At 46.1% G+C, this 14,627-nt stretch overlaps 1 protein-coding gene across 5 annotated transcripts in view; it reads right to left on the reverse strand.

Annotated features, from left to right (window-relative positions):
- Positions 1–1,456: 1,456 nt before the first annotated feature.
- The window catches only part of Kcnj15 (potassium inwardly rectifying channel subfamily J member 15), a 43,070-nt gene continuing 29,899 nt past the window's right edge, over positions 1,457–14,627 (reverse strand). For 4 of the 5 annotated variants that reach the window (XM_037209619.1, XM_037209622.1, XM_037209621.1 and 1 more), the window contains 2 exons: positions 9,401–9,498; positions 1,457–5,255 (listed from right to left, as the gene is read on the reverse strand). In XM_037209619.1, coding sequence (XP_037065514.1) covers positions 4,108–5,235 — 1,128 coding nt within the window. In that variant the 5' untranslated portion in view covers positions 5,236–5,255; positions 9,401–9,498 and the 3' untranslated portion in view covers positions 1,457–4,107. Of the gene's footprint in view, positions 5,256–7,688; positions 7,826–9,400; positions 9,499–14,627 lie in introns of all 5 variants that reach the window. The other variant, XM_037209620.1, reaches the window with a different exon arrangement.

Below are 14,627 nucleotides of genomic sequence, written 5' to 3' on the forward strand. Positions count from 1 at the left end.
CGCTGACTACAGGTCTCAAGGGCATCCTCACAGGACACAGGACAAAAATGACCAGATATAGGACATAGGAAAAGACGTCCAGTCCACCTAGCATCCCCTACTCTGTAGGTTAAGTGTTCTGGGATGATACTGCATTCACCTTCCTGTGGCAGCCTCATCGTCTGTTAATTCTGTGTTGCAGTACAGGGAATGGAACCCAGGACTTGTGTAAGCTAAGTGAATGCGTGCTCTGCCACCGAGCCACACTCCCAGCTTCATTGGAGGCTTTGATATTCATGTATCTATTACGTCCTCTGACTTCCAATCTTGTAATTTTATTAGTGATCAATGATTGATTATGGACCCCAGTTCGATTTTTAAACACCCTATAGTGTAAGAACTGGAAAAGAGAAGTTCCCATGGGCAGGTTTTAGATACAGAAGTGTTTCTAGTTTGGTTTGACTTTTTTTTTTAACCCAGAAAATGATTTGCCTAAGCTGGACGGACAGTGCATCTGGTGCCAAGGACACAGAATGTGACTGGATGTAGTACGTGGGGTGAGGTGGCATGGCTGGAGCTTGGCTTTACCTCTTCCTCCTCTTCTTTTTCTTCCAGTCTTCTCTCATACCTTACATTTCAACCAAAGTTTCCCCCACTCCACACCCCCGGCTACTCCCCTCCCCTCTCCCCTAGATCCACTCCTCTTCCATTTCCCTTCAAAAAAGAGCCTCGCAGGGATATCAACCAAACATGGCACATCACGCTACAGTAAGACAAGGCACATAAGGTTGGACTATGTAGTAGTACATACTTTTCCAACCCAGTAGGAGGAAAAGGGTCCCAAGAGCAGGCAAAGAATCAGAGATGCCCTTCATCCCCACTGTAAGGAGTCCGACAAGAACACCAACCTACACAACCATGACATATATGCAGAGGACCTAGCCCAGACCCAAGCAGGCTCCATGATTGCTGCTTTAGTCTCTGTGAGCCCCTAAGAGCCCTGCTTGGTTGAGTCTGTGGGCCATGTTCTCATGGTGCCCTTGACCCCTCTGGCTCCTACAATCCTTCCTCCTCCTCTTCCTTGAAGTTCCCCTGAGCTCTGCCTAATGTTTGGCTGTGGATCCCTGCATCTGCTCCCGTAGGTTGCTGGATGAAGCCTCTCTGCTTCTTCTTCTGGGACACAGTTAGTGGCAAAGCTTTGGAAAGAACCTGGACTCCATCCACTGGTGTTTCTCAGAAAATCCTGCGATTCAGGCACAGAATCAACACCTATGATGAGTATGTGATGAGCGTCCTACAGAAGCCCAGGTTCTGCGTGCGTGCACACACACATACACACACACACACACACACACACACACACACACACACATACACACACATACACACACATACACACACACACACACACACACACACACACACACACACACACACACCTTTCCTAATTTTACATTTTAGTGATATCAAAACCACAGCCAATTCAAAGTAGAAATTTAATTCAAATAAAGATCAAACAAAATGGGTGTTTACATTTATCTAAATATTTGGTCCACTAATGAATATTATTCTTTTTCTTACCATTATGCATTTATTTTAGATATTCAAAAACTGTGCTTTTAATTTCCGCATGAATAAAAAGAAAAAAGAGAAACAATGTTTAGCTCCCACCCCACCCCAAGGCGGCTCATAGTGTGGGTCAAAGGGTGCATCTTTCCTCCAGTGTCTGGGGTCACAACAGCAAGCAGAATCGGTGGCTTGCGGTATACACTGATCTGCTGCTGTGGGCCCTGTGGCCTCCAAAACGAAGCACATTTGAACAGCCACTGAGAAGGTTGATGCATTGGGTTTCTGAAGATCACCGAGCTTTCTTTAGGTTAAGCACTCCATTGCTTTGATGGCTCTTACAAGTCTGTTTCCATCAGAAGCCTGCCTAGATAACATCCACCACTTAACTCTTCTGTTAGCATATTAACATGAGAACATGTGATTCAAAGCAATACTAGCTAAGAGATTCTGGAAAATGTTAAGTTTCAAACCAGGCAACTATAGAACTACTTACTAAATATTATGTAACAATGTGATTTATTGTACTTTTGTTTTTTGTATAGAGGAACTCATGTAGTGTAGGCGTTATGTCATCAAGACTGGCCTTGAACTCTTGATCCTTGTACTTCCACTTCCCATGTGCTGGGATTACAGGCGTGTGCCAGCACACCTGTCCCATACATTGGTTTTGAAGGCATTACATATATTTGTGTGTATTGAAAATAAATCAAATATTCAAATATTCCAAATCTGGCTGAAAATAATATCCTCAGTGATTATACAAAGATGATTGAGTCTGACATGTCACCATTGTACCGTATACAGCAGAAGTGAGCTGAGTTACTGGTTATCAATCAGATTCAGATGGGCACCAAGGTGGATTTTGTATGAAGGATTTCATAATACAATAAAAAGTCACCACAAACAACTCTGTGATGTGATTTTTCCTATTGATTCTACTATAACATACAACCCAAATACACAGGATTAGTAGCTAGAGGCACAAGTATCTAAACAGGCAAGCATCCAAAAGTTTTTGAAGAGAGGCAATCTAAAATAGCCTGCCATGAAATCAAGAACAGAAAAAATACTCTTGAATGATTGAAGATAACACACACACACACACGTGTGTGTGTGTGTGTGTGTGTGTGTGTGTGTGTGTGTGTGTGTGTGTGTTGCCTGCACATTCATGGTCACATGGCACTTGAGTGAATTTACAATTTGTCCTGATTTGAATAAAAGGAACACGCACACCTTTTACGTATTTAACCATTCCTGGCCATTTATTCTCTTTCCCCAAAAATGCAGGCCTTAAACTCTAGTTTTTTTCCGAGGGAAATGTTCCCCCTGTAACACTGAGTTGTATGAGGTGTGTCTGGGCACCAAGCATGTGCTTGAACTCTTGCACAAGGGGTCCTCTTGCTTACAGACGCCCCTCCCTCGGCTGCTCTTCCTGCTGTCACCCAGCCTCACGGGCTGCAGCATCTAGGTTGGTGTCCTACACGGTGACACAGCTTCAATTTTCTTTTGTGGTGAAATCACAAAATCATCAAGCCACGTACTTATTGTGGCTGTGACAATCACAGCTCTCAGGGAGCCCCTCCGTTCTTAAGACATCGGTAATTTTGTGCAATTTCTCTCTGGCCAAGGTATGTTCACAGGGGAAACTGAAATATCTGAGAGACAGATGGACTAACAGCACTGACAGACGGGCAGCTCTGGAGGCCGTAAGGACATGGAATCCATGTAGCCATTTTTCTGTGTGGTTCTAGAAAAATGACATTGACAATATTACTCAGAGCAGAGCTTACAATAGTGATGGTTCTGTAAGCCTGGCCGAAACCTGATTGTGTGTATTGCCAACATGTCGTTAAATGGTGCTGTCTGGCTTGTCTGTGAGGGACATTTGGGAGGAAAAAGAGGCTAGTGCATGCTTCCCCTGAAAGTGACGGGGACATCAGAATTCAGATGTGGGCGTATGTTCAGAACTCTTAAATCCTGATTTGATTACTTCTACTCCACACAATTAATCCACTGAAAAAAATGTAAAAACCAAATGACTGTAATTTTTGAAGTCCCTGCTTCCCCATCACTGCAGATATAACTAACACACTTGAGCACGAGAAGGAGCAGGCTCTTAAGCAGTGATACAAGCCAATAGCGAATCCTGCCTCAGAATCAGCTGCTGCTGATGCCCTTGACAGGTGGGTTAAATAAATACTTTGAACTATAGGCTGATGTTCTTCTACAGACATACATTCCATTCGCTATCAACGTTGCTACATGTCTGTCGCCAGAACAGGTATTCTCTCCACCTTCTACACTCACTTCTTCAATATATAATTCCATTTTAGGGGGCGGGGGATCTGAATTTGAGTGTTCACCTCTGACCAGGGCCTCTGAAGAAATCCTATTATACTGAGAGACGCTTGTTCAGCCACCAGAACAAAGAGAAAGACGGGTCATGAATGTCTGTGTGGTTTGGTATCGGGCCCACCCTCCCATGTGCACAGCGGCCATAGCTTTTGCGAGGAAGCCTGGTCAGGAGCAGCTCTGGGGCTCCCCAGAGGCCGGCCGGGGTCAGACGTTGCTCTGCTGTAGCAGGAGGCTCCTGAGCTCACGCTCCCTCTGATCCTCCTGCCTGTATTGCTCTTCCAGCTTTTGCTTTTCAGAATCTGCACAGTAGAAGGTGCAGTCCGGGCTCTTCCGGATCTGCTCAAACTGACTGAAGTCAGCCACGTACTTTCCATTTTTGGAGAGAGAAACCACGGGCACAAACTCAAAGCCCCAGTAGATCTCCTCTGGGATGTAGGACGTCCGGCTTTGGCAGACGGCACTGGTGGACTCCACAGTGGCGTTGAGAAGCACCACCAGCTCGAACTCCTTTTCCTTTAGGTTCTGGGGCGTGAGGTCCCGCAGGGGGCTCGTCTCGTCCAGCACGTGGTAGAAGGTCATGGGCAGAATGAGAAAAGGGCTCTCGGAAGAGGAGTCCACGTGGAACTTGACGGTGGCCTGGTTGAGAAGGATGCGCTCCCCCTCTTTGGTGACGTGTGTCTGCAGTAGTTTTCCCGAGAGCTGGCACTGGATCAAGAGACTTTTCCTCATGTTGGCCACCTGGATGACCAAGCACAACTTCCCGTTCTGCTTGCTGATGACGGCACAGTGGCTGAACTTGATGGTCTCGGCTCGCTTTTTGGGTCTTGCGATTTTGGCCAAGAAGGTCCCCGTGATGAAGATCTCGATCAATGTGGTGATGACCAGTTGGGCAACCAAGAGGAAGATGGCATGAGGACACTCCTCTGTGATGGAACGGACCCCATAGCCAATGGTTGTCTGGGATTCCAGGGAGAAGAGGAAGGCTCCTGTGAGAGAATCCACCTTCATGATGCAGGGTGTGTGATTAGAATTGGACTCCCCAAGTTCTAAGTCACCATGAATAAAGGCTATGGCATAGTAGACCACTCCAAACAGAAACCAGGTCATCACGAAGGTGGCAGCGAACAGGGTGAGTTTGTATCGCCACTTCATGTCAATGACCGTTGTCCACAGGTCCTGAAGGTACAGCAAATAGATGCCATCTACTTTGTCAATTCTCACATTGCTGTGTCCACTCTTAGACATGACGCGAGGTCTGTGGGCCTTGAGTCCAACTCCATTGGTATGTTTCACCAGTGGGGAACTGGACATGCCGATGTGAATGGCATCCATTTTCAGGCTCCTTGGACCACCTAAAGAAATGACAAAGATGTGTCTTACAACTTTTTTTGGTGGGACTTTCAGAAAGTAGAAAAGACAATCCTTTGATTACATTTTGGCTGTGACCTTCTACCACATGCAATAATTATACTCTATTGCCATGTGTAATAAGGTTGAATACTCAGTTGTCCCTTGGATTCTGTGTCAGTTTTAATTGTCAATTCAACACAATCTAAAATCACATGGGAAGAGAGTTTCAATGAGGGATTATCTAGATCAAATTGGCCTGTGGGTATGTCTGTGGGTATGATTTTTATGATTTTCTTAATTGAGGTGGGAAGACTCACCCACTGTAAGTGGCACCATTCTTAGGCAGGGGATCTGCCTAAGATCCCCTGAACTGTAGAAGAGTATAGAAAGTGAGCTAAGCAACCATGTACTCCCTGCTCCCTTCCTCCAGTGTGGACTCGATGTGGCCAGCTGTATCAAGCTCCCGTCCCTGTGACTTCCCCTCAATTATGAACTGTCATCTGGAATTTTGAGTGAAAATCAACCCTTTCTCCACTTGTTGATATATGTGTGTTGAGGGGTTGTGCCGGCTGAGGCCAGAAGAAGGAATCAGATCCCCCAGAGCTGCAAGAGTTACATGTGATTATGATTGCCTGGACTGCCGGACTTGGGTGCTGGGAACCGAAGTCCAGTCCTCTGCAAGAGCAGTAAGCTGTCTTTACTGCTGAACCATCTCTCCAGAGTCCCCCCTAAGTTACTTTTTGTCAGGGTATTTTCATATAGCATCAGGAAGCAAGGCTAAGACAGTTTTCAGGGACCCCCTGTTTCTAGGACACCTCCCCACCCCCGTGGATACAAAACTCTGCTGTGGATCATGATTTCTTTATGTAAATGACAAAGTATCTGCATGTCATCTGTGCAGCTTATTCCCAGTACATTCTCTGGATGATTTATAAAACTTAATATGATGTGCATAATGCATAGAGAAGCAGCTACTGTGCTGTCCGCTTGAACAAAGTCTGCATGTGCCCAGTCCAGGTGCAACTGTCCCCAGTATCTCAGCCCTCAGTAGTTCTACAGACCTACAGCAGGTAAAAGGAAAGGCAAGTGTGGACAGAAGTAAGAAAGTGGAACTCTGAAGGAAAGACTACCTGACTTGTGCCAACGTGGTGAGGGCAGCTGAGTAAGGGACTGAGGCTTTGTGGGAGAGCTAACATGAGGGAGACACTGATTCTGCAGCTGATGAGCTGTGTGAGTCAGCACAGACCTCGAACCTCTCTAGACATCGACTCTTTAATTTTTAAGTGGGAGCAAGTCCTTGATGCTTGCGTGCATTTTTAGCCCACTCTCAGAACCAGCTTCGGTCCTTGTTTACTTTTTGTTGCTTAGTGATAAAACACTGATGGAATGCAACTTTTGGAGGACAGCGTTTAGTTTATCTTACAGGTTACAAGTCAGAGGGGAGTTGGAGCAGAAACTCAAGACAAGAGCTGAAGCAGAGACCATGGAGGAACTCTGTTTACTGGCTTGCTTCCTCTGTCTTGCTTGGCTACCTTTCTTACACAGCCCAGACCCACCTGCCTAGGGGATGGCACTGCCCACAGTGGGCTTGTACCCCCAACATCAATCAATAAAATACCCCATAGATGTACCTACAGGTTAGTCTGGTGGAGGCAATTTCTCAGTTGAGATTGCTCTCCTCCAGGTGATTGTATTTGTGTGAAATGGACAAGAACTATGGCAGTCCTACTTTGCATCACAAGGTTTTGTGGTGGTTAGGTCAGCATTGACACAAAGCCGTATTCTAAAAACAAAAGAGTTACTTCTCTCTTGACTGTACAAGAGCCTATGCAAATATCTTACAAAATGTTACCAGTTTTTATTTGTCGTCAACTTTAATGATTTACCATGATAATACTTAAAACGTATGTGACCAGATCCAGAACTGGTCAAATGTTACATATGTTAGATCAACCACCTATAAAATAGTTTTGGTATAGCAATAGAGAATATTATTGCAAACCTGCAGAGTCAAAGTAGTATTAATACATTTTCAGACCTCCTTTTTAACTCACATACTTTAGAGCAATTCATTTGCCTCCCCCATCCAATGAATAATGTAGTGTCTGTGGTTTCTTTTGGATCTAATGACATTTGGGAAAAGTCAAATTATCAAGCAACTAAATTCCCACTAACAGCAAGTGATTAAACCTTCTTAGCGTCTCAGTTGCCATGCAGGTTATTCTTAGACGAGCACCACCAATGTCATTGGAGGTGTGATATTTAGGTATACACAAAATTCTGCCCTGTTCTTTAGATGAAAATAGAACCAGCCAGAGGAGTCTATTTTAAGAACAAACGGAGGGGTATGTAGCATATTTAAAAACTAAAGGGTATGTAGGGTATCTAATGTAGTAGCAGAAAAAAACTAAATAAATAAAAATTAAAAAACCTACCCAGAAGCAGCACTGGGCTCCCAGCTCAGCCCCAGGGAGGCGTCGCCCTGCCCTCAACACCCAACAGCCGGAGAGGAGCTGCCCGAGAGACCACAGAGCATCTTATAGCACCTGCCGGCTGACGGAGATGAATGACCCTACATTCCGTGAAAAACATAATGTTGGCATTTACAGAGTAACTCTACCTGGCTGGCATTTTTTTTTAACCCTACCTCATTGGTATTTTAAGAATTGGGGGAAAAATCCCCCATTTGAAAAACAATAGATGGATGTGCAGCGGCTTAAGATGCAGACACTAATCTTTCTGGTAGGGGCATTATGCCAATAAAAGTTTTGGAATGACTGCAGGCAAATCCTTTCACGGAAACAGTAATGGTCCCCATTGGAGGCCAGCACCTGCTCAGGATGCAAAATGGAGCCCCTGGGCCATTTAATCTTCCTGCTTCAGAATGAAAGGCATGTCTCTTACTGAATGACCCTTACTGAAATGACTTTTTTTTTTTTTCTTGGAAAGTCACTGTTTTGATTTCATTGTAAAGGAAAGCCATCTGTTACTCAGAGCTTTAGTTTCTTGAAGCCTGCTGCACCCTCTCTGGGGTCATCTCAGGGAGCAAGGGCCTCCCTTCTTGTACCCTGAACAACACTTCTTAGTCCATAATGAGGAAAAAACCAACCCCACGGAGGCTTGGAAAGAGCACACTGGCATGCCTGAGTGTGGCGATAAGCTGGTGACAGAGCCCTGCTGAAGGTAAACACAGCTTATGTGCAAGTGACGGGATGTACTTCAGGAGAAAGACAGAGGAAAGAAAGCGGCGGTGGACATGCATGCCACCCAATCCACTGAAACCAAAACAAGGGTTTAAGTTTTCCAGGACAAGTGAAACGTGAGTGTCCTGCATACAGAAGAGATGCCCGCCCTACAGCAGTCTCCAGACTCTGGGGACTGTGGCCTCGTTCCCTGGAAAGTAGCACTGTGGGGCTTCTGTTTCTCCCTTGTCCTTGCTGAGGACCTGACCTGGCTCGAGATGAACTGGGTGCCTTCCTGTTTCTGCTAAGCGCTTGCTGGCTCCAAGCCTGAGCACCTGGTTCTGGGGTCAGTGGCAGGAGCAGCGCTTCCTAGCAGTCGGGGTTTGGGACCCCGGGCCTCTGCAAGCGCATAGTTCAGAAGTGTGTGGTTCCCTGTCTGAGGGAAAGACAACAGCTAAGGGACGTGGGTCTCGGAAAAGCCCATCTCCTCTGCCCTCCAAGCCCTGCCCCCAGTCTAGAACCCTCCGCCCTCTAAGCCCTGCCCCCAGTCTGGAACCCTCCGCCCTCTAAGCCCTGCCCCCAGTCTGGAACCCTCCACCCTCTAAGCCCTGCCCCCAGTCTGGAACCCTCTGCCCTCCAAGCCCTGCCCCCAGTCTGGAACCCTCCGCCCTCCAAGCCCTGCCCCCAGTCTGGAACCCTCCGCCCTCCAAGCCCTGCCCCCAGTCTGGAACCCTCCGCCCTCCAAGCCCTGCCCCCAGTCTGGAACCCTCCGCCCTCCAAGCCCTGCCCCAGTCTGGAACCCTCCGCCCTCCAAGCCCTGCCCCAGTCTGGAACCCTCCGCCCTCCAAGCCCTGCCCCCAGTCTGGAACCCTCCGCCCTCCAAGCCCTGCCCCCAGTCTGGAACCCTCCGCCCTCCAAGCCCTGCCCCCGGTCTGGAACCCTCCGCCCTCCAAGCCCTTTTCTACCTGGTCAGTCACTCTGTAGGTCAGGAATCTTCTGCAGGGCAAGAGGCACGTCCTTGCTCCCCTTCACCCACCTGGCTACCGTGGGCCTCTGCTAGGGCCTGAAAGAAAGAGGGACAGACACATGCTGTTTACAGGTAGATCCAGAACACCCACCAAAAATGGCCCCTGAAGATTCCCTCAAGGCAATGGGTGTGGCATTTACCTTTGAATCCCTGGCCATCTGGCCAAGTGCCCAGTACTGGCTAAATGGCCAAAATTTTTCAAGAATGAAACCGTTGTTACCACCACAGCCCTTGCTGGGAATCCAGCCCCTGGAGGGAGCTCATTGGCAAAAGGCGCTGGAGAGAAAGGGTCAACCCACCCCCACCCGGGCCACAGTGATCTGAGCAGGAGGCAGGAAGGGGAAGTGTGGAGGAAGTAAACAGCACACACTGGAGGGGAAGAGTCCAGAATAGTCCCACCGCCAAATACATTGCTCCTGTTGACTCAGAGAGAGTTAGGTAAAAAGGACTGTGGACACCATCTCAGGGAATGACAGACTGAGCTGCACTGGAGAGGAAGGAGGTGCCAAGCCTGTGGAAGACACACCAGGGTTCTTCCCAATGCACCAAATCCCCTTTCTCCTCTGCTCTATGTGATCCGGTCTAAACCCAACTCGAGATGCTTCTGCATTATTCTTTTCTGAAATACTGTGTGTGTGTGTGTGTGTGTGTGTGTGTGTGTGTGTGTGATTTGCTAATCATTTATCAACCGGTTATCAATCTCCTATCATATTGCTATCTTTTATCCACTACCTATCATCAATCTATAACTTATGCAACAGCATCTATCAAATAACCTATTAATCTACTATCTATCTGCATTTCACCTACCACCTGGCTACTGCCTACGTCCTCCATCTACCCACCTTGCCTATTATGCTTTTTTTCTATCGATCTTTACACCTCACTCAGGTACACATGCTTCTTATTGCTGATCAGTCGTTATTTACATAGTTACTGGTTTATAGTGAGTATGTTCCCACCTGTCTGCTCCCTCAGCCTCACACAGACCGGATCTCAGTGTGTCCACTGCTGGTTGGAGGACAGCCCCTTGCTCCTTGCTCTGCTAAGACTGGTAATCTGCTTGGTGCTCATCAGTTTAGCTGTCTGCTTCACCGGCGTTTATATTTCACAACATGAGCGTGATTTCCTTTATCTGCTGTTCTGCAGCCTCCTTTGAAGAAGTGTGCTTCTTGGGGCTAGAGAGATGGCTCAGCAGTTTGGAGCACTTGCTACTATTTCAGAAGACCCAGGTTCAATTCTCTGCACCCACAGGGCAGCTCACAGTCATCTGTAACTCCAGTTTCAGGGGGTTGGATCCCCTCTTCTGGCCTCCATGAGCACTGCACACACAGTGGTGCACACAAACTCACACATACACATTAAATACACATAGAACATTTAAAAAAGAAATCGCATCTTGTACTCCCATTGTATACATTTGAATGCCGTAGCCTTTGATCTTTTCCTTAGTGGTTCTGCAATCCACAGGGCTTATCTCCTGTTAAGACATCAATAGTTTTCCACAAGTTAGATATGGAAATATCTCTCTTAATCCTCTCTTAATCCTCCAGATAAGCAATACCCTACTAAAACCATACGCACAGTGTTAGTCTCTAGAAATAACATTTAGTTTCCCAGGTTTTTTTTTTTTTTCATGTTGTCAAAGCTCACAGGTTGGGATTATAATTCTCAGAACTGTGATATCTTCCCTGGAGTCCTTCAAGATATTGCATAGAGAAGTCAGGATTGCCCTTTCCTACTTCTAGCCAGGAAAGACACAGGGCGTGAATTTGTTAGTTCATTCTGCAGTATGCCATTTCTATTCTGAAGCTAAAGGAAAGAGAATTCCAGGTTGGGACTGAACTGAACAGTAGGTACGGTACAGAAGGCACTTGGCTGCATGAAGCACGGAGGACAGCTGGTCTGGTGACTCTGGGGATGAGACGAGGACGCAGGGAACTGGGGAAGAGTCATCAGGAAGAAACATCTCCTGACAGAGAGGTCTTGTGAGAATGGAGGATCTGGGAAACCAAGCAGAGTGCCCTGGGGCTTATTCCCTGCTGCAAGCAAACAACCTGCGAAGGGCCAGGAAGCTGCGGGCCATTTAGAAGAAACATGTAAGGAAATAAGAGGCAGAAACAGGGCTAGAAGCGTCCCAAGTGGAGAAGATGCAGATTGGATTAAAATAATGTAGTGATAGGCATCAAGCCAGAAAGATCTGGATAACCACAGCACAGTGGTTCAGGGGAGCACCAACAGAACACCCTGACATGGCAGTCATGCCTCAGCATGTGTTTTCTACATGGAGCCCTCAGTATGCATCACCGTGGTCCTCCAAGGTGAGCGCTACCATTTGTCCTTCCAGACACCTAGACACACAGAGCGGCCATGGAGAAGTGACTCATTCACGCCCCAACACTGACTCATGGCAGTACTGCACTCCTGGAACCACACCTTTTAACAGCCTGGCAGAGTGCTCTGGGTTCAGACCTCCAACCACGTGGAGGATGGGAAGCCTACATTGTGTATGTCTAATGAATTCCACATGCTGCTGCTGCTGCTGCTGCTCTGGGAGCGTGCGCTATTTCCACCGCGGTGATACACTGCTTTCCTCCATTAGGATGAGCCTTACTCTCTCTGCTTCCTCTCAGCACGCTGACTAATACTCTATCGCCCAGGTGTTGAATACACCTGCATATTATTTCTTCAGGCATGTCCAACTCCACCATCCTTGTAGATGAAATGCCACCTCCCGGGTGTCCAGAGCCAGGGACAAAATTTTAAAATCAGAAATACATAGAGATCCTAGTCAAAACTCTGACATATTATTTATATTTATTTTACATTTATAAGACATATAGATTACAAAGTATATGTATATTATGTATTATGAAATGTATACCAAATATATGTTATGCAATTTATATTAAATATGTATCATAATATATTAGTTATTTGTGCAGTACCAATAATTTTAGCTAAAATTAATCTACACTAATTATGTAAATACGTTATTTATATTTTGGGCTAAATATATGTTGTGATATAATATAAATAATTCTGGCCAAAATTAAATACAGAGATATTTTTAACTCAAACAACAGTTTTCACCCATCATTTTTACTAGCCCTCTCCTGTTTACACAGTACTTTTTTTTTTCTAATTCTCAAAAATATGATCTTCCACCTGCCACAGATACTTTCTTAAGAAAAATAAACTCATTTAAGAATCACTTCCCCCTCCTAGTTAGCATAGCTTTTGGACTTCCTAAAGGTTTGAAATTATTTTAATTGAATTTTGTAAGGTTTCTGTGTTTTTATCCCGGGAAAACATCATGTTGTATTCCATGGCGGACAAACAAGGTGGGTGTACCAGCAGAAAAAAGAAAAACACAGCTTTCCCTTTATGGGGATGCAGTGGCCTGCTGTTCAGTCAGGTCTCTAGTGTCCCTGTTCCATGTACTCACAGAAGGGTGGTGGGAAGTGCCGGCGACCAAAGCCTGAGGCGACCAAAGCCTGACTCAATACCTAGCTTTTCTGGACTAACAAAATGCAAAGGGTCTGACTTAAACTGTGACCACATGCAACCTCTTGTGGATACGAAAAGTTGCTTGAAAAGCTTTCTCAGACATTAGCTGTTTCTGACACACTGGGTCTTTGTTTTTTGTATTTTGATGACCTACAAGTCCAAAGATTACCCAGTTTAAATTTCATGTTAAGTATATGCAGGCTTAAATATTAAGTAGGACAAAGTGCTTAACAAGAATCTGTTCAGGGTTCACTTAACTCAAGGGGTTTAAAAGTAATTGAAAATAAAACCAGCCAGGCTTGCTGTTCTTTGGACCCTGTGACAGGTCACACAAGCACACACTGGGAGATCTTTGCTACGGCCCTGTACCAAATTCTCTCCTCTTCAAAACCATCTACCGTTCACTTCAAAGGCTGGCTGAGTTCTGAACCCAGTTCTTAACTTCACCAACATGGGGTAGCTCACCATTTGCTTTGCACAGCACACCAGCATATTCACGAGCTGGTTCCCCAGGTAGTGGTCTATACAGGTGGAGCTGAAGCATGTTCTGATTACTGTGTGTGGTTGGATGTTGATTCCAGTTATTCTCAGCATTTCTCTGCTGGATCCCGCAAAGGATCCTTACCTAGGCCTGCCCTGTTGGGCTGAATGTGCTTCTACTTCCTGCGTGGGAAGGTCATGTGACTTTTCTGCACATGGGTCTTGCCATGCTGCTGGGCTGCTCTTCAGTTTCATGGCTCCTTATTCTGGGGAAGGGGGAGGAGGAAGAAGATGCCCAGAGCTTGACCATAGCAGAGCCGCTGCTAACTTGTCACAGGTGAGAAGGGATACTTGTGTGAGTCATGGAGGTTTTAGAGTTCTGGGCTCCAGAGACAAGGCCTGGTGAAAACAGGCACCAGAGAAGCCCTCACTTCAAGATTTGGTATCGGATTCTATGCTAGCCTATAAGATAATAGAATTTAAGGGAAAGACATAAAAATCTGAACTCATCCTAATGGGAACTACAAATACTGGTCTAGGATGAGAACTTGGAGCAGAGAAACAATGGAAGTCTAACCAGATGTCAGTAGGAAGACGGATGTGTCTGATCTAAGCACAGCCTAGGTGGATGGAGTGAGGTCTCATTCATTTCAATAGTCAGGCAAGCACATGTCATGTAGTGTACAAGCACACCAAGGACACAAGGGTGACTCTTCAGAACATGGCACATGGGAGACCCTTCTTCCTTTCCAACCTTCCTCTGATCTGTGGATCTGATGGCGTGGTGACCTGTAATCTGACAGACACACTAAGTGCCCCAGGCCTTTACCTCTGTGCTCCTGACAGCTTTGATTTCAGGAGGGGGACTTTCCAAAGCAACATCATTGTTTATTTCATTGTTCTCTTTACCAGCTGAAGAAAAAAAATGTATTTTCTAAGTGAGGAGCTTAAGAGTGGAGAGATTAAGTAATGTATGCCTATACATAAAGCCAATAAACAGAAGACCTTGTCCAGAGAACCAGGTCTGTCTGCCCTTGGCACTGGCCTTTTAGCTACACCATCATAGTGACATGGTGATACCTGTCTTCTGTCAGTGGCTTGCGATGAAACTACTACATACTGCCTGCATGATTGCACCCATCATAGAGTAAGAAGCCATCATTGATTCATCACTC

The sequence above is a fragment of the Peromyscus leucopus genome, chromosome 12, assembly GCF_004664715.2.
Source record: "Peromyscus leucopus breed LL Stock chromosome 12, UCI_PerLeu_2.1, whole genome shotgun sequence".
In the NCBI taxonomy this organism is placed as follows: domain Eukaryota; kingdom Metazoa; phylum Chordata; class Mammalia; order Rodentia; family Cricetidae; genus Peromyscus; species Peromyscus leucopus.